Source organism: Myiozetetes cayanensis, unplaced genomic scaffold, assembly GCF_022539395.1.
Source record: "Myiozetetes cayanensis isolate MyiCay16 unplaced genomic scaffold, myiCay2020 scf7, whole genome shotgun sequence".
NCBI lineage: Eukaryota > Metazoa > Chordata > Aves > Passeriformes > Tyrannidae > Myiozetetes > Myiozetetes cayanensis.
In genome coordinates, this window is record NW_026087964.1 from 34,543,271 (window position 1) to 34,561,154 (window position 17,884).

Genomic DNA, 17,884 nt, shown 5'->3' on the forward strand with positions numbered 1-17,884 from the left:
GATCTTAAAGGTCCACGATTCTTTAAAAATACCTTTTCTCTCTTAGATGTGGTGCTTTGCATTAGCAATTTCACATTATGCTATTCACATTAAACAAAAAAACAACAAAACCAAACCAAACCAACAGCAAAACCAAACCAAACAAACATTAAAAAAAAAATAAAAAAGACAAAAGGATGGGCTTTTATGTTCATCAGTTACTGTCAGCAAACTATTAAGTGATGTTCTGGTAAGTACCTGGCAAACCCCTGACAAGCACAGCCTATAGAATCCTAATGAGTAAGGTTTCCTGTAAGCAACCTCTACTGACAGGGAGAAGAAAAGATATTTTCTTTAGTCTTAGATGGTTAAGATACATATTCCTGTAGTAGATTTTACTCATGTTGAAATCAAAAATTGATATCTGCCTTGATATCAAACAAAGTTCAATACTAGGAAAATGGGAACCATTTGAAAATAGGAAACCATTACCTTCACATCCATATGTACTCAAGAGTTCAAATTACAGGGTAATGACTGTACAGCTTTGCAGATATTCCAGAGTAATTTGAATATTTTAAGGTCATAATCTCCTCTTTATATGCCATGTATCAATTTAAGAAAATATTTTCCTTCAATATTAAAAAAACCCTTACATGGAAAACCACAACCCCTCCAAGCTGTTTCACACATATTGAACGATACCACCATCTCAAACTGAAGATGTTCCTTATGATACTTTACCACATTCAACATGTCCACGTTCAATATTTTATCCTGAAGAGGAAAAATTTAACACTATTTAGATAAAGTTACATAGTTTAAAAACTAAAAGCAAACTAACTACACAGAAGACTCTAAGATCTTACTATTAGCACCTAAATAGAGGATGGAGAGGAGGAGGATCAGTTCCCCTGTAAGTATCGATTAAAGTTTAGAATCCTTTGTGTCTTTAGTCTCCCTCAAATATTAATGCATACACCAAGATGTGCGTTTATAACAGGAAAATGCATATTGTTACAGGTATACTTAGTCTAGGACACCTGCTTTCTCTGTGTGCCACCCCTCCAATTCATTGTGGAGCAGCAACATTGAATCCGTCTGGCAATATTACTTTTTCTGGCTCACCAGAACAGTCTCTGTCATCAAGAAACTCATTCAAAATCATCTCCTGTCCCACAACTTGATTTAGTATCAGCAACTACTATGGATGACTTTAACTTACACATTATTAGTTTAAGAATGACTTTCATAAATCATACAAAAAGGTCCATCTAGCTAACTATTTGTTTCTGATAGCAAACAACAGCAAATCCTAGAGGCAGATATAAATACATGGCAAATAAACAACTTCACTTCCCTACAACACCTTTCTGGCCTCCAGCAACCTATGGTTCAAGGACATTGCAAACCAGACAAACTGACTTCATCCCTAATGTATTTTTCCTCCATGAATGTATTCAACTGTTTCTTGAAGCCATGCAAGCTTTTAATATCCACAATGGCTGGTTCAGAAAGCTCCACAGCTTAATAACCTATTGTACACAGACCTGTACTTGCCATTTGTTTTGAAACTGGTACAGCATTTAATTTAATGCTATTATGTCTAATGAAAGAGAGAGTCAATAAACTGATCCCTGCATATCTTTTCCATGGTACTCTCTTCTAAGGTACCTCTATGACACTCTCAGTCTTCTCATCAGTCACTCAACAGTGAAGCCTTTACTTAATTCACTCACCCTTAATGGGTATCTTTTCTACGCCATCTGTGATGATTATGATTGCACAAAAACTGCATACAGGATTTGAGAGTACACAATGAATTTACACAGTAGTCATAATAATGTTATTCTCTTTGAAATGAAAGCTAACATTTTCATAAAACTAATATAGGCATCAAGAGCTCCTTCCTGAGTAGCAATTACTGTGTCAAAAGTTATTGCTGCATATGTAAACCTAGGATTATTTACTTCCCCATATACATTATTTTATAATTTATCCTCATTTTTCTTCAGAGGGCTAGACAAAGACAGAAGATTATATGGAGAGATCCTGAAATACAGCAGCAAAATTCTCCTTATATTCTACCCCAAATTTCCTGTTTCCTTATTTTCCTCTCTATTCCATTACACAAACTCTGTCCATTACAATAAATCTTCCAAACACCAGCCATTCAATACACATATCATTTGTTTATGCATCTGCTTCCTAGGTATGGAACATCTTAATTTTCAAGGACCTGGGACATACCTCAGACTAGTAACAACCCCCAAAACATAAAAAGGTTTTTATCTTCCTTCTCATGATTCTTCAGAAGCGATTGGAATTATTCTTTCTGGTCTTGTTTTACATTTTCTTTTGTCTTGCAAGTGGCTTGATTTTGAAGATCTCTGCTGATCTCTTGAGCAGTCACTGCCAAATTGTCTTTATTTTAAAAACTGGTTTTATCCCTCTTTAGATAGTCAATAGACTTCTAAATTATCTGAAAACATTGTTCTGGCAAAGCACATATTTTGTTTATTTTAAGCAAATTTCTACAAGTTCTGTATAGGTGCACTTTAAGGCCACGACTGGAGTCCTTTTTCAGCTCCTCTTCCAGAAGAGCTTTTTAACAAAAAACTACAGCCACCACCTAAAGCCACTTGTAAAACGTAACAAGTTACTCAAGCTTCCAAAGCACTGCCAGGTCTGTTAAGTTCAGTGTCATTGAAGAACAGTCAATTCCGGTTTTAGTGACATGATACCATGTTACTAAATTTTGTTATACTGAGCTGATTTTTTTTTTTTTTTTGCTTTTTAACTTTGCAGTTCGAGCTGCCTGTAATCTTAGACTCTAGTACAGTAACTATAGTGCAGTTTTGCACAGAAAAGCACACTACATTAAAACAGAGACATATTCAGGATGTGAAAAAACATATCCCAGCATTTTGAAAAATATATAATAAGCTCTCATTCCAGCTCAATTTTAAAGAAGAATAGAGTAAGTAACACCTTACACTTCCAGAAAGGAAAGGAATATTGCAATAATTAAGGATACGAATTTTACAAGAAAAAAATATAAAAGCACTCATTTTACAAATGAAGTTTTGAGAAATAAACTGTATCACAGAATTGTCCCACCCTGCACCACAAATAATAATATGCTGCACTACTCAGGTCTTCCAACCTTCAGGTTGCAGAGAAAGGGAGAGTACAGGAGTAGTAGCATGGGTCTGTGTAAACTTGGGATACCGAAGGGGTGACTGCACTGACACCTAACATGCCATAAGCAGCACCCACACCTCACTATATCTTCCCTTATATCAAAAAGGTAGCCCTGTTTTCTCAGAGCACTTGCACAAAAAGGTGACCCCACATACATCAGAAGAAAACAAGATTATAGAGTCTCCTCTCAAGAAACAGCCTTAGTTTGCTACATAAAAATATAAAGCATGTTTTATTCACGCATTTTCAATTCACTACAACATAAAATGCCCACAGGTCATGTTCGTATGATGCAGTTAACATAAAACTAAGAGCTTACTGCAATCAAAATAAAATATTCCTTACTGGCATTACTTCAATAATTGACCTAGCCCAGGGTCATTTTAAAACAGTTTAAATGCATCATTAATCCAGGGTATTCCAAAGCAGTTTTACTAATATGCTATAATAAATTAGAACAGAGAAGCAAGGTTGCAGTTAGCATGCATTTAAAAATAATAATATGATAACAAAATATGCCAGACATGCAGATTAGAGCCACATGAAAAAGAAGGCACAACAGCAACATGACTCAGAAGTTCAAGAAATATATTTGATGGGATGTATTTTCCTTAATATTCTCCTGGGTATACATTTTTCTGACTTTCATGTTTCCTTCCTGTCACTTCCATCCTAGCATTCTGGCAGCTTCTCATTCTCTGCTATCATTAAAAGAGAGTAGCCAGTCTTTCAAACAACCAAATCAGTAAACTGGAGATTAATCTGCAATACAAAGGAGGTTAATAAATGGAGGAGGAGGTCAACTGTTTATTTTAGACACATACATCAGGAGAACAGCAGTTTAGCAAAGTGTATTGTAAGGATGGCAGCATTGGGCAAGCGTTTTTGAACAAAGTTGTGTATAGTCTCCTAAAAAAATCTGTATGGGAGTCCACTGTCTAAAGAGTAGAAATGACTAACAGGAAAGACTGGAAAGAAACAAAGGCATAAACTAAATGAGCCAACATCATTATTTCCTATGTATTTCAGGACTTAGAAACAGAAACAGGAAAAACATTCAGTAGATTGTTGAAAGTTATCACTGTTCAAAAACTAAAGTCAGCTCACATACAAGCTGTGCTTAAAGAGGGACAAGAAACAAGACCAAAAGGAAAAAACCAAATTTACTAAAAAAAATTTGAAAATGCCAAAGACACTGTAGATTGTACCGCATTCATTCTCATTAACATATGCTTCTCCATGTATTTACATGGTGTCTCATAAAATTGTTCCATGCCTCGCAAGATTGTTGGCATGTTACATTGAGAAAAATAAATTCCCTCTCCCTGTAGGAATCAAAGATGGTCTCCTCGCCTCCTCCTGTGCATAAACAAATATACATGTCTGAAGGTATATGTGTATATGTATAAATAAAAGGAAAAACTCACAGCCCACACTAATAAGTACGTCTGAAGAACCTCTTCTACTAACAATTTCTTATAATTCATTTAATAAGTTTCACTTCTCATGGAATTCTAGTTTTAAGCTTAATCAGTAAGATTTGACTTTTGTATGTCATAGAACCAACGTTACTACAAGACAAGAAAGTGGCAAGTTTTCCAAGGCCTGTGTCTTGGAAGAGGTTACAAAGTGCACAGGCAGTAAATACATGTGTCCTGGCCTTGATCTCCCATGTTCATTTGTCATTCACATCTATTGCAGATGCAGAAGCAGGTTGTTGCCTAGCATGATGCCATCTCCACTTCCTTGTTTCCAATATAAAATACAATTTTTCTTCATTGCTTCTGAAGGAGACATCTGTTCTGAGTCTAGAGTATTTAAAGAAAAATATCTTTCACATGTTCATACTGAAGTTGCTTCAAAGAAACACCCTAATTATGACTGCACTATTACTATGCATACAGTCAGAGCACATTAAGGCACTTGGAATTTCTGAGTAATATTGTGCTGGGATACCACCTCAGTTTTATAGAAAGTAAGTCCTACATTAATAACAACTCTTTGTCAAGCAATTTCTTCAACACTTTGTGTATGAATGGTTTAAACAACATCTCAAAATCTCCATCTTTACTGCTCTAGGTACACCTTCTCCTCATGGAACAAGAAGAAAGGGAAAATGAGGAAAGTTGTAGACTGTGCTTCCAGTCAGATTTATTTCCCACTTCTCTGCAGGTTTGCTGCTTTCCCTGACGGAGTTCCAGAAGGCTCCTGTCCTCCTCTGCAACCCTTCCTGCTCACATGGCTTATCTACTTGCATTGACGAAGATGGCAGCTTTCAATTTTGCTTTTAAATTCCATCAGTAGAGGCAGTTGGTGGAGGTGAACATAACTTCACTTTCATGTTACCAAAGCACAGACTAATATGTATATTCTGGTAGCACTTTCATTGAGCTTGTATTTCTTAAATGGACAACTTTAGGAAGAATGGAGAGGAAAATCTGCACTCTTCTCAGGCTATATAGTTCAAGCAACATAGCTCAAAATCTAATCATTGTTAGGAGCGTCTCCATGTACTTGGTGAAATTCCCACTGCTTCACCATTATTACAAACTATGTCAAGGATGCCCTTGTGCTGAAAAAGATTTAAGCTGATGTGAAACATAGGTTAAAAATACTGCAAGAGTTATCTTGCTGTGAGGCTTTTGCGTGTAATTTTTTTAGTTTTCTGCTAACTTTTACAGCCATCCCAAGTATTTTTTATACCGTTGTATGTTGTATCTTTAATGATTCTGTAACTTTAGTGGAGAATTTGTTACTCAATGTTATAAAAGTTCTGAATTTACATTTTTATACTAGTGTTATAATTGCAGAATTTGATCAGCAATTTGACTGTCACTTTAGTTTATATTGAGCAATTTTGGAAAAACAACATCCGTTCAAGCCTGTCATTCATTCTGTACCCATACAAATGCAACTTAAAGTGCAGTCATTTATCAGAGTCTGAGAAATATAGAAATTTATTGCTTGTAGGATGGCATTAACATGTCTTTTACATGAATTCTCTCTGCTAATGTGAAACTACCCCTCATAGAAAAAGCAATCTAAAAATTTCTGTGACTCAATCTAATACAGTAATTTACCCAGCAGCCGAGTGAGATATTAAAAACATTAAAGAAACTGAAATCAGGGGGGGGTCCCCAAAAAAAGCACACAAAAAGGAGAAAAAGAGTCAGGAGACAGAGGTGTGCTGCTATGTTTAAAATGAAAGGGCTTTCCCCACTGAAAGAACACAGGCTTTTTGCTCTTAAATAAAAGAATAAATACATATTTTAAAAAGTCAACTATTGCATTAAACCATGTATTACACTCTGTGCAAAACAGATGATTCAAAACTGTAGAACCATTGAAGGATGGTGGTTAAGCACAAGAGTTGGTATGATTTACAGTCTCTTCTCAAGTTATCTAGCTCTGACAAACTACTGTTGCATCTGTGCAGGCTTTGTCAGGGACTAGTAAGACTTTGCAAGGGTGAAGTTAATTGGTGCAGAAGAGATTTCAGTTGCCAATAACTGCTGGAGCTAACTCTTGTGGGTGGGAATATCTAAGACCTCCCTAATACACCGTTTGACCCTGTCTTCTTGGACTCAACTACATGAAGTTTCAGCAGCAGTATCCAAAAGTTACATTACAAGCGCAACTTTTAGCCCAGGTATTGAATGACAAAACAGAAAGGCAAACTGCTGGTGACAGAGAATTATTTTATCTAATGCAAAATTGAAAGATTTTAATCACAGTGAGGCAAAAACATACAGGATAAAATATTCATCTCCCAGTAGTAGAGCTGTTAACATTGCAGGGCCTGTATTTCCCAGTCACTGGCTCTGAACAGAGACACAAGGAGTCCTTCCTCTTCTCTATCTATAAACAGAACTTGTCATAGGCTGCTATAATGTGTTCTTCCTTGTCCTAAAATTTTGTTTGCATTCTCCTAGTACTTAATTTATAGAAAACTATTTTCAGAGAGCAACAATAAGTAAACAGGCTAAAATTTTCTAAATAAATTCATCCGGTTTTCTATTTTAAGTACAAGTATGAAAAATTATGCTTCTTTAAGCAAATGAGCACCTTAAGTTAGTCTGATAAATCTACACTTACACACTTCGGTGAGCAATCCAATTTCTAAAGCACTGGTGTCCTGACAAAAATCTAGTTCAGATAATTACTCTGCCTAGCTAAATCTCTTAGCAGTATCGTATGCTGTCATAAACTGCTGTGTAGCGAAGAAGTAAACTGTTAAATTGCCATTGCTTCTTAAGCACAGAATCAATGGTCTATTGCTGACTGATGAAACATTTAGGTTGTACAGGCCAGATTTTCTAGTCTACTACGTCAAATCTGCACTGTAAATTTGGTATTAAAAAGAAACAAACAAAAAATAACAGCTCGCAAAGCACAGGAAACTGCACTGGACATGGTAGTTCTCAGGTAGCACAAACCTGACACAAGTGTCATGGCACTGCATGTTTATGCTGTGCCAGATGGCACCAATCTCCAAACTCCTTGTTGCTGCAGCTCTCGTGGAGGTGGTTTCCAGTGATCTAATGAAGCATCTGTCAAGACCACTATGTCCTGTCATCAGAGATTTGGCTGAAAAACTCAAGACATCTGATGGTAACCAACACCTAGAGGTGATGGTGGGGATAGGGATGCTGTAGTTATTTGTTAAATCCACATGTGGCTAAATGAGTCTCGTATTCCAGCTAGTGACTACTTCTTAAGGGCAGAGGTCTTCAATAAACAGGATTTGACCAGAAGAAAGAGATGATAGGAAATTCCTTCAATAGGATCTTCCAAAAGATCTTAAAATGACAGCATAAGATACAATTGTCCCTGTGAAACACAACCTTGAACAGAAACATGACAGCTGTGACCCTTCAGAGTACAAGCATCCAGAAAAAAGTGGGACATTGCAGCCTACATATTTCTATGTTAGCTGGACAAACATCTCTTTATTTTTTCCTGCAATTCTCTTAGTATATTGTTCTTAGTTCAGTGACTAAATAGGTGACTTGAATCACCAAGTGTATGCATAGACTTGGAGCCACGTCACCTTCTCGATGAAGAAAAATATGTGAAAATTATGGAAATGAAGGTAAAGAATTTGAAAGACAAATTCAGAAGTAGTCAAATTCCTGCAACAGATTTTCTTCCTCTTCTTTCCCTCTTGAGCAAAGCTCCTATAGTGTTTTTTCATAAAGAGGGAAAGATTTCTCTGTTGAAGACATATTTTGAAAAAAATTACCCAGACAAACATAACATCCAGTGAAACTCCTCCAAATGTGACAATTGTCAAAATCAGCTTGAAACCAATGAATCACTACAGAGCTTGACCTTAAAAAACAGTTTACATTGTGTGCTGATTGTGAATGGGTTAGAATTAATTTTCTTCACAGTAGCTGTTATGGGGCTGTGTTTTGAATTTATGCTAGAAACAGTGTTGGTAACACAGGGATGTTTTTGTTGTTGCTGAGCAGTGTTTATACAGGGTCAAGGCCTTTTTTGCTTCTTGTACTGCCCTGCCAGCAAGGAAGCTGGCAGTGCAAAAAAATAAAAAATCCTGGGAGGAGACACAGCTAGGACAGCTGAAATCACCTGACCAATGGGACATGCCATACCATTTGACATCAGACTCAGCAATAAAACCGAGGGAAGAAGAAGGAAGGGGGTACATTAGGAATGATGGCATTTTTCCCCCCAAGTAATTGTTACAAGTGATGGATTCCTGCTTTCCCAGAGACGGCCCAGAGAACACCAGCCTGCCCTTGGAAATTGGTGAATTATTTCCTTGTTTTCCTTGTGTGGGGGACTTTTTCTTTACCTATTAAACTGAATTTAACTCAATCCATGAGTTTTCTCATTTCTTCCCTTTGGATTCCCTCTCCCACCCCACCAAGACGGTAGTGAACGAGTAGTGGTACAGTGCTTAGCTGCCTCCCAGGGTTAAACCACAACACACAGGAATTCTCAGAAAGAAGTTGATTCAGAAAGTTGCCATGCCCTCATAAAGAGTTTGCACATTTTAAAGAAACATTTAAAAACTGCTATTTCTTTCAGTCAGCGTAATTTGGTCTCTTCACCACAAGGAACATTTACAATACATGCAGGATTTTTAGCTTGGGATTCCTGAGTTGCACTGTATTTGACTTGTTGATCTCTGAGTTAATTTTTTTTACTTAAAGTAGCCAAATCTCCTGGCCCAAATCCATTAAAATAGTTACGATACACTCAGTTTTGCTGAAGTCAATTGCTATAAATGTGTGCATCAGCATATTGCTAGACAAAGACCATAAGTTACCTGTCTAAGCAATAAAAACACAAGAAAAGCTGAATTGTTCTTTCTTTATGTGAACAGACACCTGCCTACACACACAGTTGCATCTCCACTGAATGGTACACACAGTGCAGTCTGGCTCCTGACTGGGATGCACCTACAGTGCCATTGCAATTCTCCAGGGTCAAACACAAGAGAAAAATTCCCAGCACAGGGAGATAAGGAATTTTAGGAAAGAACTGAGCATCACGTCCCAGTGAGGGGTATGCCCCCCTAGTCAGTGAGCAACCTTGCACTCCACTGCAGTCCCTCATCACAGCAGTCTTCCTAAAAGTCCAACTGCTGGCATGCACAGACGTTCCTTGACCCTGTGTTTTAATTTAGATTAATCCAAAATGACTACACACATTAGCTGAAATGCATTACAAATTTGGAGTTAAATGGAAAGAAAACTAAGTATAGAAACCAGTCCATTTTATCCTGTAAGATATACTCTGTTTAGTAACATTCCTGAAAATTGATCGGTATTAAATTAACCACAGGAGGGCTCCCTCTGGTATACTGAATACAACAGAAGCATACTGCTTATTGCCAAAAATAATATTGCATCTTAAAAGTAACAAAGATTTTAGACCTCAAATTATATTTTTCTCAGTAGGCTCCAATATATACAGGGGAATAAAATTATATTTGAGCAATTTAGATAAAGAAGTAAATTACGGAAGTGTTAACTGTATGACTTAAACACCTAAAAGGCAAACTGAGGTTGCCAACGCACAGCATTTTAAGACAATAACTCTGTTTTGTCATGCCATGTATAGGGGCTCTTGGAGCTGACACACCAGCACAGCAATGAAAAGGGCTGTAGAATAAAAGAGCATTGAACACACCAGGTCTTAGCTGCTGCTCTGGGGAGAGAAATGAGGATTTGCTTAGAACAACAGCACATGCACAGAAACTGAGCAGAGAAAGTGAGGCTTCATATTATCAGTATTTTTTATGGTCTGACAGGTACGCTCCAAAAATAGTACAAATGAATGTCAGCAACAGTCAAGCAGCTACTTTCGTAGAGTTGAGACTGTCTGTCATTCTATACTTTATTTGCTCCTCTGCTAAAGAGAAACAAAACTCCCACCTCATAAGTTTGCAGTGAAAGCAAAGGTGAGACAATGGAACTAACTGACAGTGTCCTGACAGTGTAATAAGAGAAAATAGGTGTGTGTTTGTGTCCTAAACCAAACCATAATTTGCACAAAATTTTGCAGCTGTTGAAATCAACTGGAAAAACAATGGAAATATAGCTAAGTTGGGGGGGGGGGGAAGGTGGAAGAAAGTTTTGCTGTCAAGACACAGCTTTTATGCAGCTCTAGAAAGAGAATTCACCAAACCAAGCTTTGTACTTCACTGCAATCAACAGTAAGTTAACACAGTTAACTGTCCTGGAAAATTTATGATTACCAGAACTTGTGTGCTAAACGTTAGGAAACATTGCACTTTGGGGTGAATTTAAATTTTCACCTCTTTCACAGACTTCAGAAACTAATGACTGTTTGCAAGACAGATTTCAGGCTGAAACCGCTTCCTAGATTCAGAAGACAAAGTCAGTACTTTCACAGCCACTGGGCTTAGAAGGTCAATTCTGTGCCTGTTTGCCAACTATAACACAAGACCACAGGATTTGCAAGGACTAAGTCCTCCTTATCCTAAGGAGTTCATTTGAATCCATACCTCATATATCCCATGAGAAAGAGGCAATCCTGGGGCTAGCCACATAGAAATAAAGACTTAACAGAACAAAGGAAAGAGAGTGTGACTCTATCCCATGGAACAATGCTTTCCCCTCACAGCACAGCTGTATTTTGCTCTTTGTTCTGGACACCATGCAAGCTCCAAAATAAAAAGGACCAAAACCATCAAGAGTTGCTCTGGCAGAAGTGCCTCAACCAGGAGGTTAAAGTAGCGTGCCTCACTGCACCACAGTATAAGTCAAATGAAGCCAGAAATCTACCTTCCTTCCTTCCTTTACACATCATAAAGCATTTCATTAATACACTGAGAATGTATTACAGAGCATCTGTGACTAAGGGATGCTGTTGTTCAATCCAACTTTAAGTGGGGAGATTTGACACTGGGTAGCAGGAAGGTGACAACTCAATGAAAAAAAGTACAAAGTGAAGTTGAAATATATTAGGTTACTTCACTAGACTGCCCTCCTTTCAGACACCCACACTGGCATCCCATATAAACAGAAAGAAACGTATCTCACAACACTTTTCATCAAATACCTACACTGTGGACACTAGAAAGCTGCTGCAAGAAATTTGGTTCTCTCATATGAAGTTATGTTTCATATATTGAAAGTGTATAAACAGACAAGGATAAAACCTTACTGTGGCCAAACAAAGTAGCACTAACTTTAGACAGTATAAAATAACCAGGTTTGGACCAGGATTACATCCTACTGGTTGTACTACATTATTGTTTTTCTTCCACAGAAAACAAAATTGAAATTAAGTTTTATTAGCATAACTTAATATCCAAAAAACTGGCTTTGGAATTTTATCAAAAGATCAGATAGGACTCTTATATCATATATATATAATATCTCAATCACAAAACAAAAACAAACACACACACACCCCAATTAAACTACCTGTAGAAACTGCAATCAAAACTCAAGGACACCATAATGTGTTAAGGAATAAGACTTTTTTAAAAAGGCAATAAAAATGCCCTATCCAACTTCCCTTATTGCCACAATATAGCAAGGAAGACTGACTTAGAAAGATTTAAATCAGAAATTATCATTTTTTTATCTCATGTGTGCCACTTTACTATCAAACTATATTTTACGAAGATCTTGTTGCACCATGTAACTCAGAATCTTAACATAGGTACCTTTACTCTTGAAGTTCCACTTTAAATACTGTGAGAAACCAAAAGTAAAAATCAATTATCAAAATATAAAGATCAAGCCTATTAAGTTCTCAAGAGAAAAACCTACAAAACCACAAAAGTTTATAGAAAGTTTCTATGAAAAGGAGGTTCACAGAGATTAATAATGTTTACAGAATTCATGTAAAGTGAACAAAATCATTAATGTTGTCTGAAATCACAGTTGTCAATACCATTTTCTCATCTTTTAGTTTTTCCTACAGAAGAGCTTCTCTGCTCAGAAACAGAATTTGCACAGTGACAAAAAATACTCTAATGTAACTTATTGTAGCACTGTTTTAATGAATAAAAAAGACAACTTACTTTTGTCATATTAGAATTTCTAGATAGCACTAAAGAATACAACTACCTCTTCTAGGCACTGGGAATGACACAGTCCCCAGGGGACACTGTTCTACCACTGATAGAAACAGCCTATTTTTGCATTATGGACTGCTTTCAAACAGCTTCTCTGCTTACTGCTGTCAGGATATCAATGCCTCCTCCATCAGTCTGCTATTCCTCCTTTGCTCTGGTGCTCTAGCAAACAGCTGAAGTGATGGGCGAGGCTGACAGAGCCCTCATTCACAGGGAAGCTTGGGGATGTCTGTTTTAGCAATGAATTGGAAAGTTTAATTTGTAACTAGGCAAAACATCATTTCCCTATGCCATCTCTTCAAAAACACCTGATGATCAATAACATTAATTTAATTGTTCTTAAAACAAGATGGCACTTTTATAAACATTACTGTCAATATCAGAATACCACTAGACACACATTTTACCCATGAGGGCGAAACCACTTCAGCCTGTAATCAAATTATCAAAGTCATAGACAGCTCTGCCTCTCTTCCCTGGTCAAGACACACCACAGCAGTCCGACTATACATCACTATCACATGCTGACTCTGAATACACACCTATGTAACCTAACACAATCTTAGAATCCATAAGAAAAGTCTGCTGCAGTTTCAGTAGGACTGACCTCCAAACTTGTGCTAAGTCACACTAAGTACAAAGTAATTGAATACCTCAAGGGCAAAGAATGACTGCGCTGAGTGTGTAAATTCTTGCATGCCTTACTAAATTACTAGGGAAAAAGAAAGTTACAGTTCTACTATGATGCTACTTCTAACGCAGTATCTTCTAGCATGACCTCATTTTTAGTAAAGTCTCAAAGAAGTCTTAACATTTCCTTTGTATTTAAGGGACTTGAACTCAAACTTGTATTTCAACCCTTGTTCCTTCTAATTGTTTTGGGTTATAACAGTGCACAGCTAAAGACAGAAGTAACCTAACTGTATTACTCACCTGTACCTCAACCTGGTTTTCCCCACTGGGTAATGACATTGCCAACATGATTTGAATGCTAACAGATATTTCATGATAATAGAATAACACTAGAGTCAGTTGTAAGGTTCGAAGTTGCACTGCTCATTTTTTATTGTTGCCCCATTAAACAGTCCCATTACTCCTCAATTAGTATTCTGGCTAGGAGAAAAGGGAAAGGGGAAAAAAAAAGTGTGAGAAAAAAGGAAGCTAGTAAAAAGACCTCTTCAGAAAACTCAGGATTTAAAATTTTCTGGTGTCTCATTAGCAAGTCTCACTAGCCCTTCACGTATGCCCAACTGCTTATTTCCAACGTTTTCTTCCACCACTTTATCCACAACCCTTTTTTCTTTTTTTTTTAATTTAAAAAAGAAAGGTATCTCCCTTTGACTGCTAACTAATCATGCCTTACTTAAAAGTGCAGTCTTGAACATTAGAAATATCCTATGTCAAGGCATGTGTGTTCTAAAAAGCCATGCAATACACATGGCAATCATTATTTGCATTGGAAACTGCAAAGACTGCAGTGTGCACCTTGTAAACTAATGACAGACACTTATGATTGTGTATAATTTTCTTTCAGCAGAAATTACTTCCAACTAAATTCTAGCAGCTGACACCTACTGCATTTTAAAAACCCATGGAAAGATAAAGTAAGCTTCAAATTAAGAAGCTATTCCTAACTTCCTACTCTAGTAATATTCAGGATATTTCATTAACCAAAGTTACAATATTTTGGAGGACTAACTTCTGTAATGGATAGCTATATTAATAAAGAATCAAATATGTTACTGTTGATGTCATTGATTTAAATAAGTTTGGTATGTGGAAAGTGCATTACATACATGGGTGATGACCCTTGAAATGACTACTAATACAATGAAATTATAAGTTATGCCATCTAATACACTTTAACATGAAGGCAATGCAAGTGGTAAACAAGCTAAAAGATCAGACAATCCCTTAATTTCTTACTAATGATCTATGAAATATCATGTTAAATTTAAATTACACTGACAGTTATAGTGTAGGAGCACTGTTGAGCAGAACAAACATAAGCTTTGGTAAATTACAGGCAGGGTTATAAAGAACTACGTTACAACAACTCCCTTAAAACTAAACTTCACTTAATGCAGGTCATACTGTGATTTACGAGCCATACACGAATCCAGCAAGTCAAAGAATAACTCAAGAAAAAAAAACAGTTTATGACAACTACTGTTATTAATAATAGTGATTGAGGAAACAGTAAACTGAAAATATTCGGGAGTTTGTTGTGACATTAGTTTGACAAGCAGTTACACATAGTGTAGCTGTATCAGGTCACAATAATAATATTCAGAAGAGAAGAATACTGTCTGTTACTTCTGTCGAGTTTTCAACAGAAGAGAAAACAAAAAAATCTCAGCGGTAAGACACCTAGACGGATCTCGAGCAATTTCACCGGACCTACAGCCACACATCAGTCCGAGAAGTACTGCAAGACAGGCAGACAAAAGTTGCGGTAAAACCTCCACTTTTCGTAATGAAAATCAGAGCCCAGCATCACCCTCGGCTCACCAACGAAGCACACAAAATCCCACGTCCTCCTAATTTCACAGGCAGCCTGTGTGGCTGCTCACGCCCGTCCTTGCCGGGGAAGCCCAGCCCGGCGGGCTCAGATGTTCGCTCACAACTTTCTCTCCCCTGCGCGGCGGCAGGACGAGCGCACGTGCTGCCGCTCCCCGCTCCGCTCCGCTCGGCGCACCCCGCGCCGGGGCCGGACCCCCCAGCCCGGCGGCAGACAGGGGCCGGGCCGAGCCCCGGGAAGCGGCAGCGCGGCGGGGCTGAGCTGAGCTGGGCTCCGCGGGGGGAGCTTCGGACCTACCTGCGGCTCGGCGGGCTCGGGCGGCTTCACCAGGTGCTTCTCCTTGTAGAGAGACCAGAGGCCGATGTCAGGCAGGAAAATCAGAGCCGCGGTGAAGAGCAGCGTCATTTGCAGAAACCTCTTCTGTTTCCTCTTCATGGCCAAAGCCGGGCTGCTCTGCTGGCGGCGGCGGTGTCAGCTCCCCCAGCACCACGGGGGCCAGGTCCTTCCCTCCCCGCTGTCCCTGTGCCGCCCGGTGCCGCGGAGAAACTTCGCCCTCCTCACGCCTGCCCACCCCGTGCCCGGGCGGGGCCGCCCCCCGCGGCGGCGGCGGCGGGGCCGAGGCTGGCGGCCGCTCCCCCGCCCCGGCGCGGTGCTGCGCGGCGGCGGTGCCGCGCCTGGCGGAGCTCATGGATCCACCTGCGCGCACAGCGGCAAACAGCCCGGCACACGGAGGGAGAGGGGCAACAGAAATATTTAAAAAAAAAAAAAAAAAGGAGGGAAAAGCCCCACAAGCCGAGTCCAGTAAGCAGCGTGGGACCAAGAGCGCCCCCTCCGCCCGGCTCCGCCGGAGCGCTATCGCTGCGCGCAGCCCCCGCGCCTGGCCGCGCCCGCCCGCCTCACGTCCCGCTGCCTGCCCGGGACCGGGCCGGGGGGCGCGGCATCATGAGCTCATCAAGCGCAATTTGCTAAGCAAGAGTTCAAAAAAAAAAAGAAAAAAAAAAGAAAACCACGCCAAAACATTAGAAGAGAGCTGATGCCGGAGCAGCGGCACAGCGCGCCCCTCCGCGCCAGGGAGGCGGGCAAGGAGGGGCGGCCCCGCGCCCCCCGCCACCACGTGCGCCGGCCGGGCCGGGGGCAGGCGACATCGAGCCCGCCCCACCGCGCCCCCTCATCCCGGCCGCCCCCTGTGCGCCATCCGCCGGCTCCGCGGATTTTGCCTCGGCGGGCGAGGCGCTGAGCGGGAGCCCGGCGCGCGTTCCGCGGGCCGGAGCCGGGCGGTGCTGCTGCCGCTGCTGCCGGCTCTGCCGCCGCGCACCGGGGACGGGGCTTGCAATTCCCGTTCCGGTCCGTCCTCCTCGGCGCTACGTGAAACGCGGGGGGAACCGCGCGGAGAGCCCGCGGGCTGCTCCCTGCCCGGGGGCCCGGCCCGCTGCGGCGGGCAGTGTCGGGGCGCTCACCTGCTGGGCTCTCCCTGCGCTCCCCCCGCGGCGCCGCCTTTCCCGAGGCTGCCTGACCGCAACCCCAGCAGCTCCAGCCTTCTCCGAAACGCGATCACCCCCCACTTCGGTAGCAGCACCGAGCGAAGGAGGTGTACAAAGCAATGTCGACTTGTACCCAGCTTGTTGCAACCGGACCCGTTTGGGCTTCTGGTCAAGAGTTCACTGCTCGTTCTGATTACGCAGTGCAATTACCTTTTCTTCTCAAACTAACTCCTCTCAGCAAAATAGGAGGACGCTCAGGTTAAGCTTACTAGGACCTAGTGCCCTTTAAGCTTTGTCACATCAAACAGTGGGGAAACGTGTATGAGACTTTTAACATCAATGCGTTCAGAATGAATATTGAAAAATAAAGGTATATCTAACTTCTTTTTTTTTTTCTGTCCTGCATATAGAAAGGTACCACTTCAGCAACAGTCCATGTTTCTATCAGTGGCTAAAATATTTTTGATTGTCTAGGTCTTAATCCTGCAGTAAGAATCCTCTTTCTGTAACCACAGTGCATCTCTCTACAAATGGTGAGAAGCAGTCCTCTCCTTTTCCATGGGTGAGATCGGTCTTGTCCATCCACAGAACTGTCTCGTGCAGAAAGGATTTCCTACATATGCATAAAACAAGAGGCAGTTAAAGGTTGTTTTTAGGAGAGTAGCTGGAGATAAAAGAAAGCTTGTGGGAGGAACAGGAAAACTGAACGATGAAGGTGGGGATAGGAGGAAATTGCATAATGCTCTTCACATAAAAGTAGAACTGGAAGGGACCTTGCGAGGTCAGCTCTTCCATGGCTCTGCCCCAAGGCACAATCAGCTACATCTGTGTCATTTTTGACAAGTGGTTGTCTAACCAATTCTGAAGTCCTCCAGCGATAGCACCACTCCAGCCTCCTCAGGCAATCTGTTCTGACTTGCTGTTGCAAACTGTTCCTTAATGTTTAACCTGGACCTTCCTTTCTGTAATTTCAGAGTGTTACGTTAGCCACCAAAGGGACAGCAAGCAGAGTCTTCACAGAGTTAAAGTCCACTTCCAAACACTGTTCCGTAGGCACTCCAGGACATCTCAAGAACTGATGTTGCTTCACGCTTTCATCAGGGCTGTCTTCAACTG

The 17,884-nt window shown here is 40.3% G+C and overlaps 1 protein-coding gene across 2 annotated transcripts in view; it reads right to left on the reverse strand.

The window, feature by feature from the left end:
- GALNTL6 (polypeptide N-acetylgalactosaminyltransferase like 6) overlaps positions 1–15,831 on the reverse strand; it is a 451,747-nt gene extending 435,916 nt beyond the window's left edge. The window contains exon 1 of one of the 2 annotated variants that reach the window (XM_050338756.1): positions 15,585–15,831. In XM_050338756.1, coding sequence (XP_050194713.1) covers positions 15,585–15,722 — 138 coding nt within the window. In that variant the 5' untranslated portion in view covers positions 15,723–15,831. The remainder of the gene's footprint in view (positions 1–15,584) is intronic. The other variant, XM_050338755.1, reaches the window with a different exon arrangement.
- Positions 15,832–17,884: the final 2,053 nt, after the last annotated feature.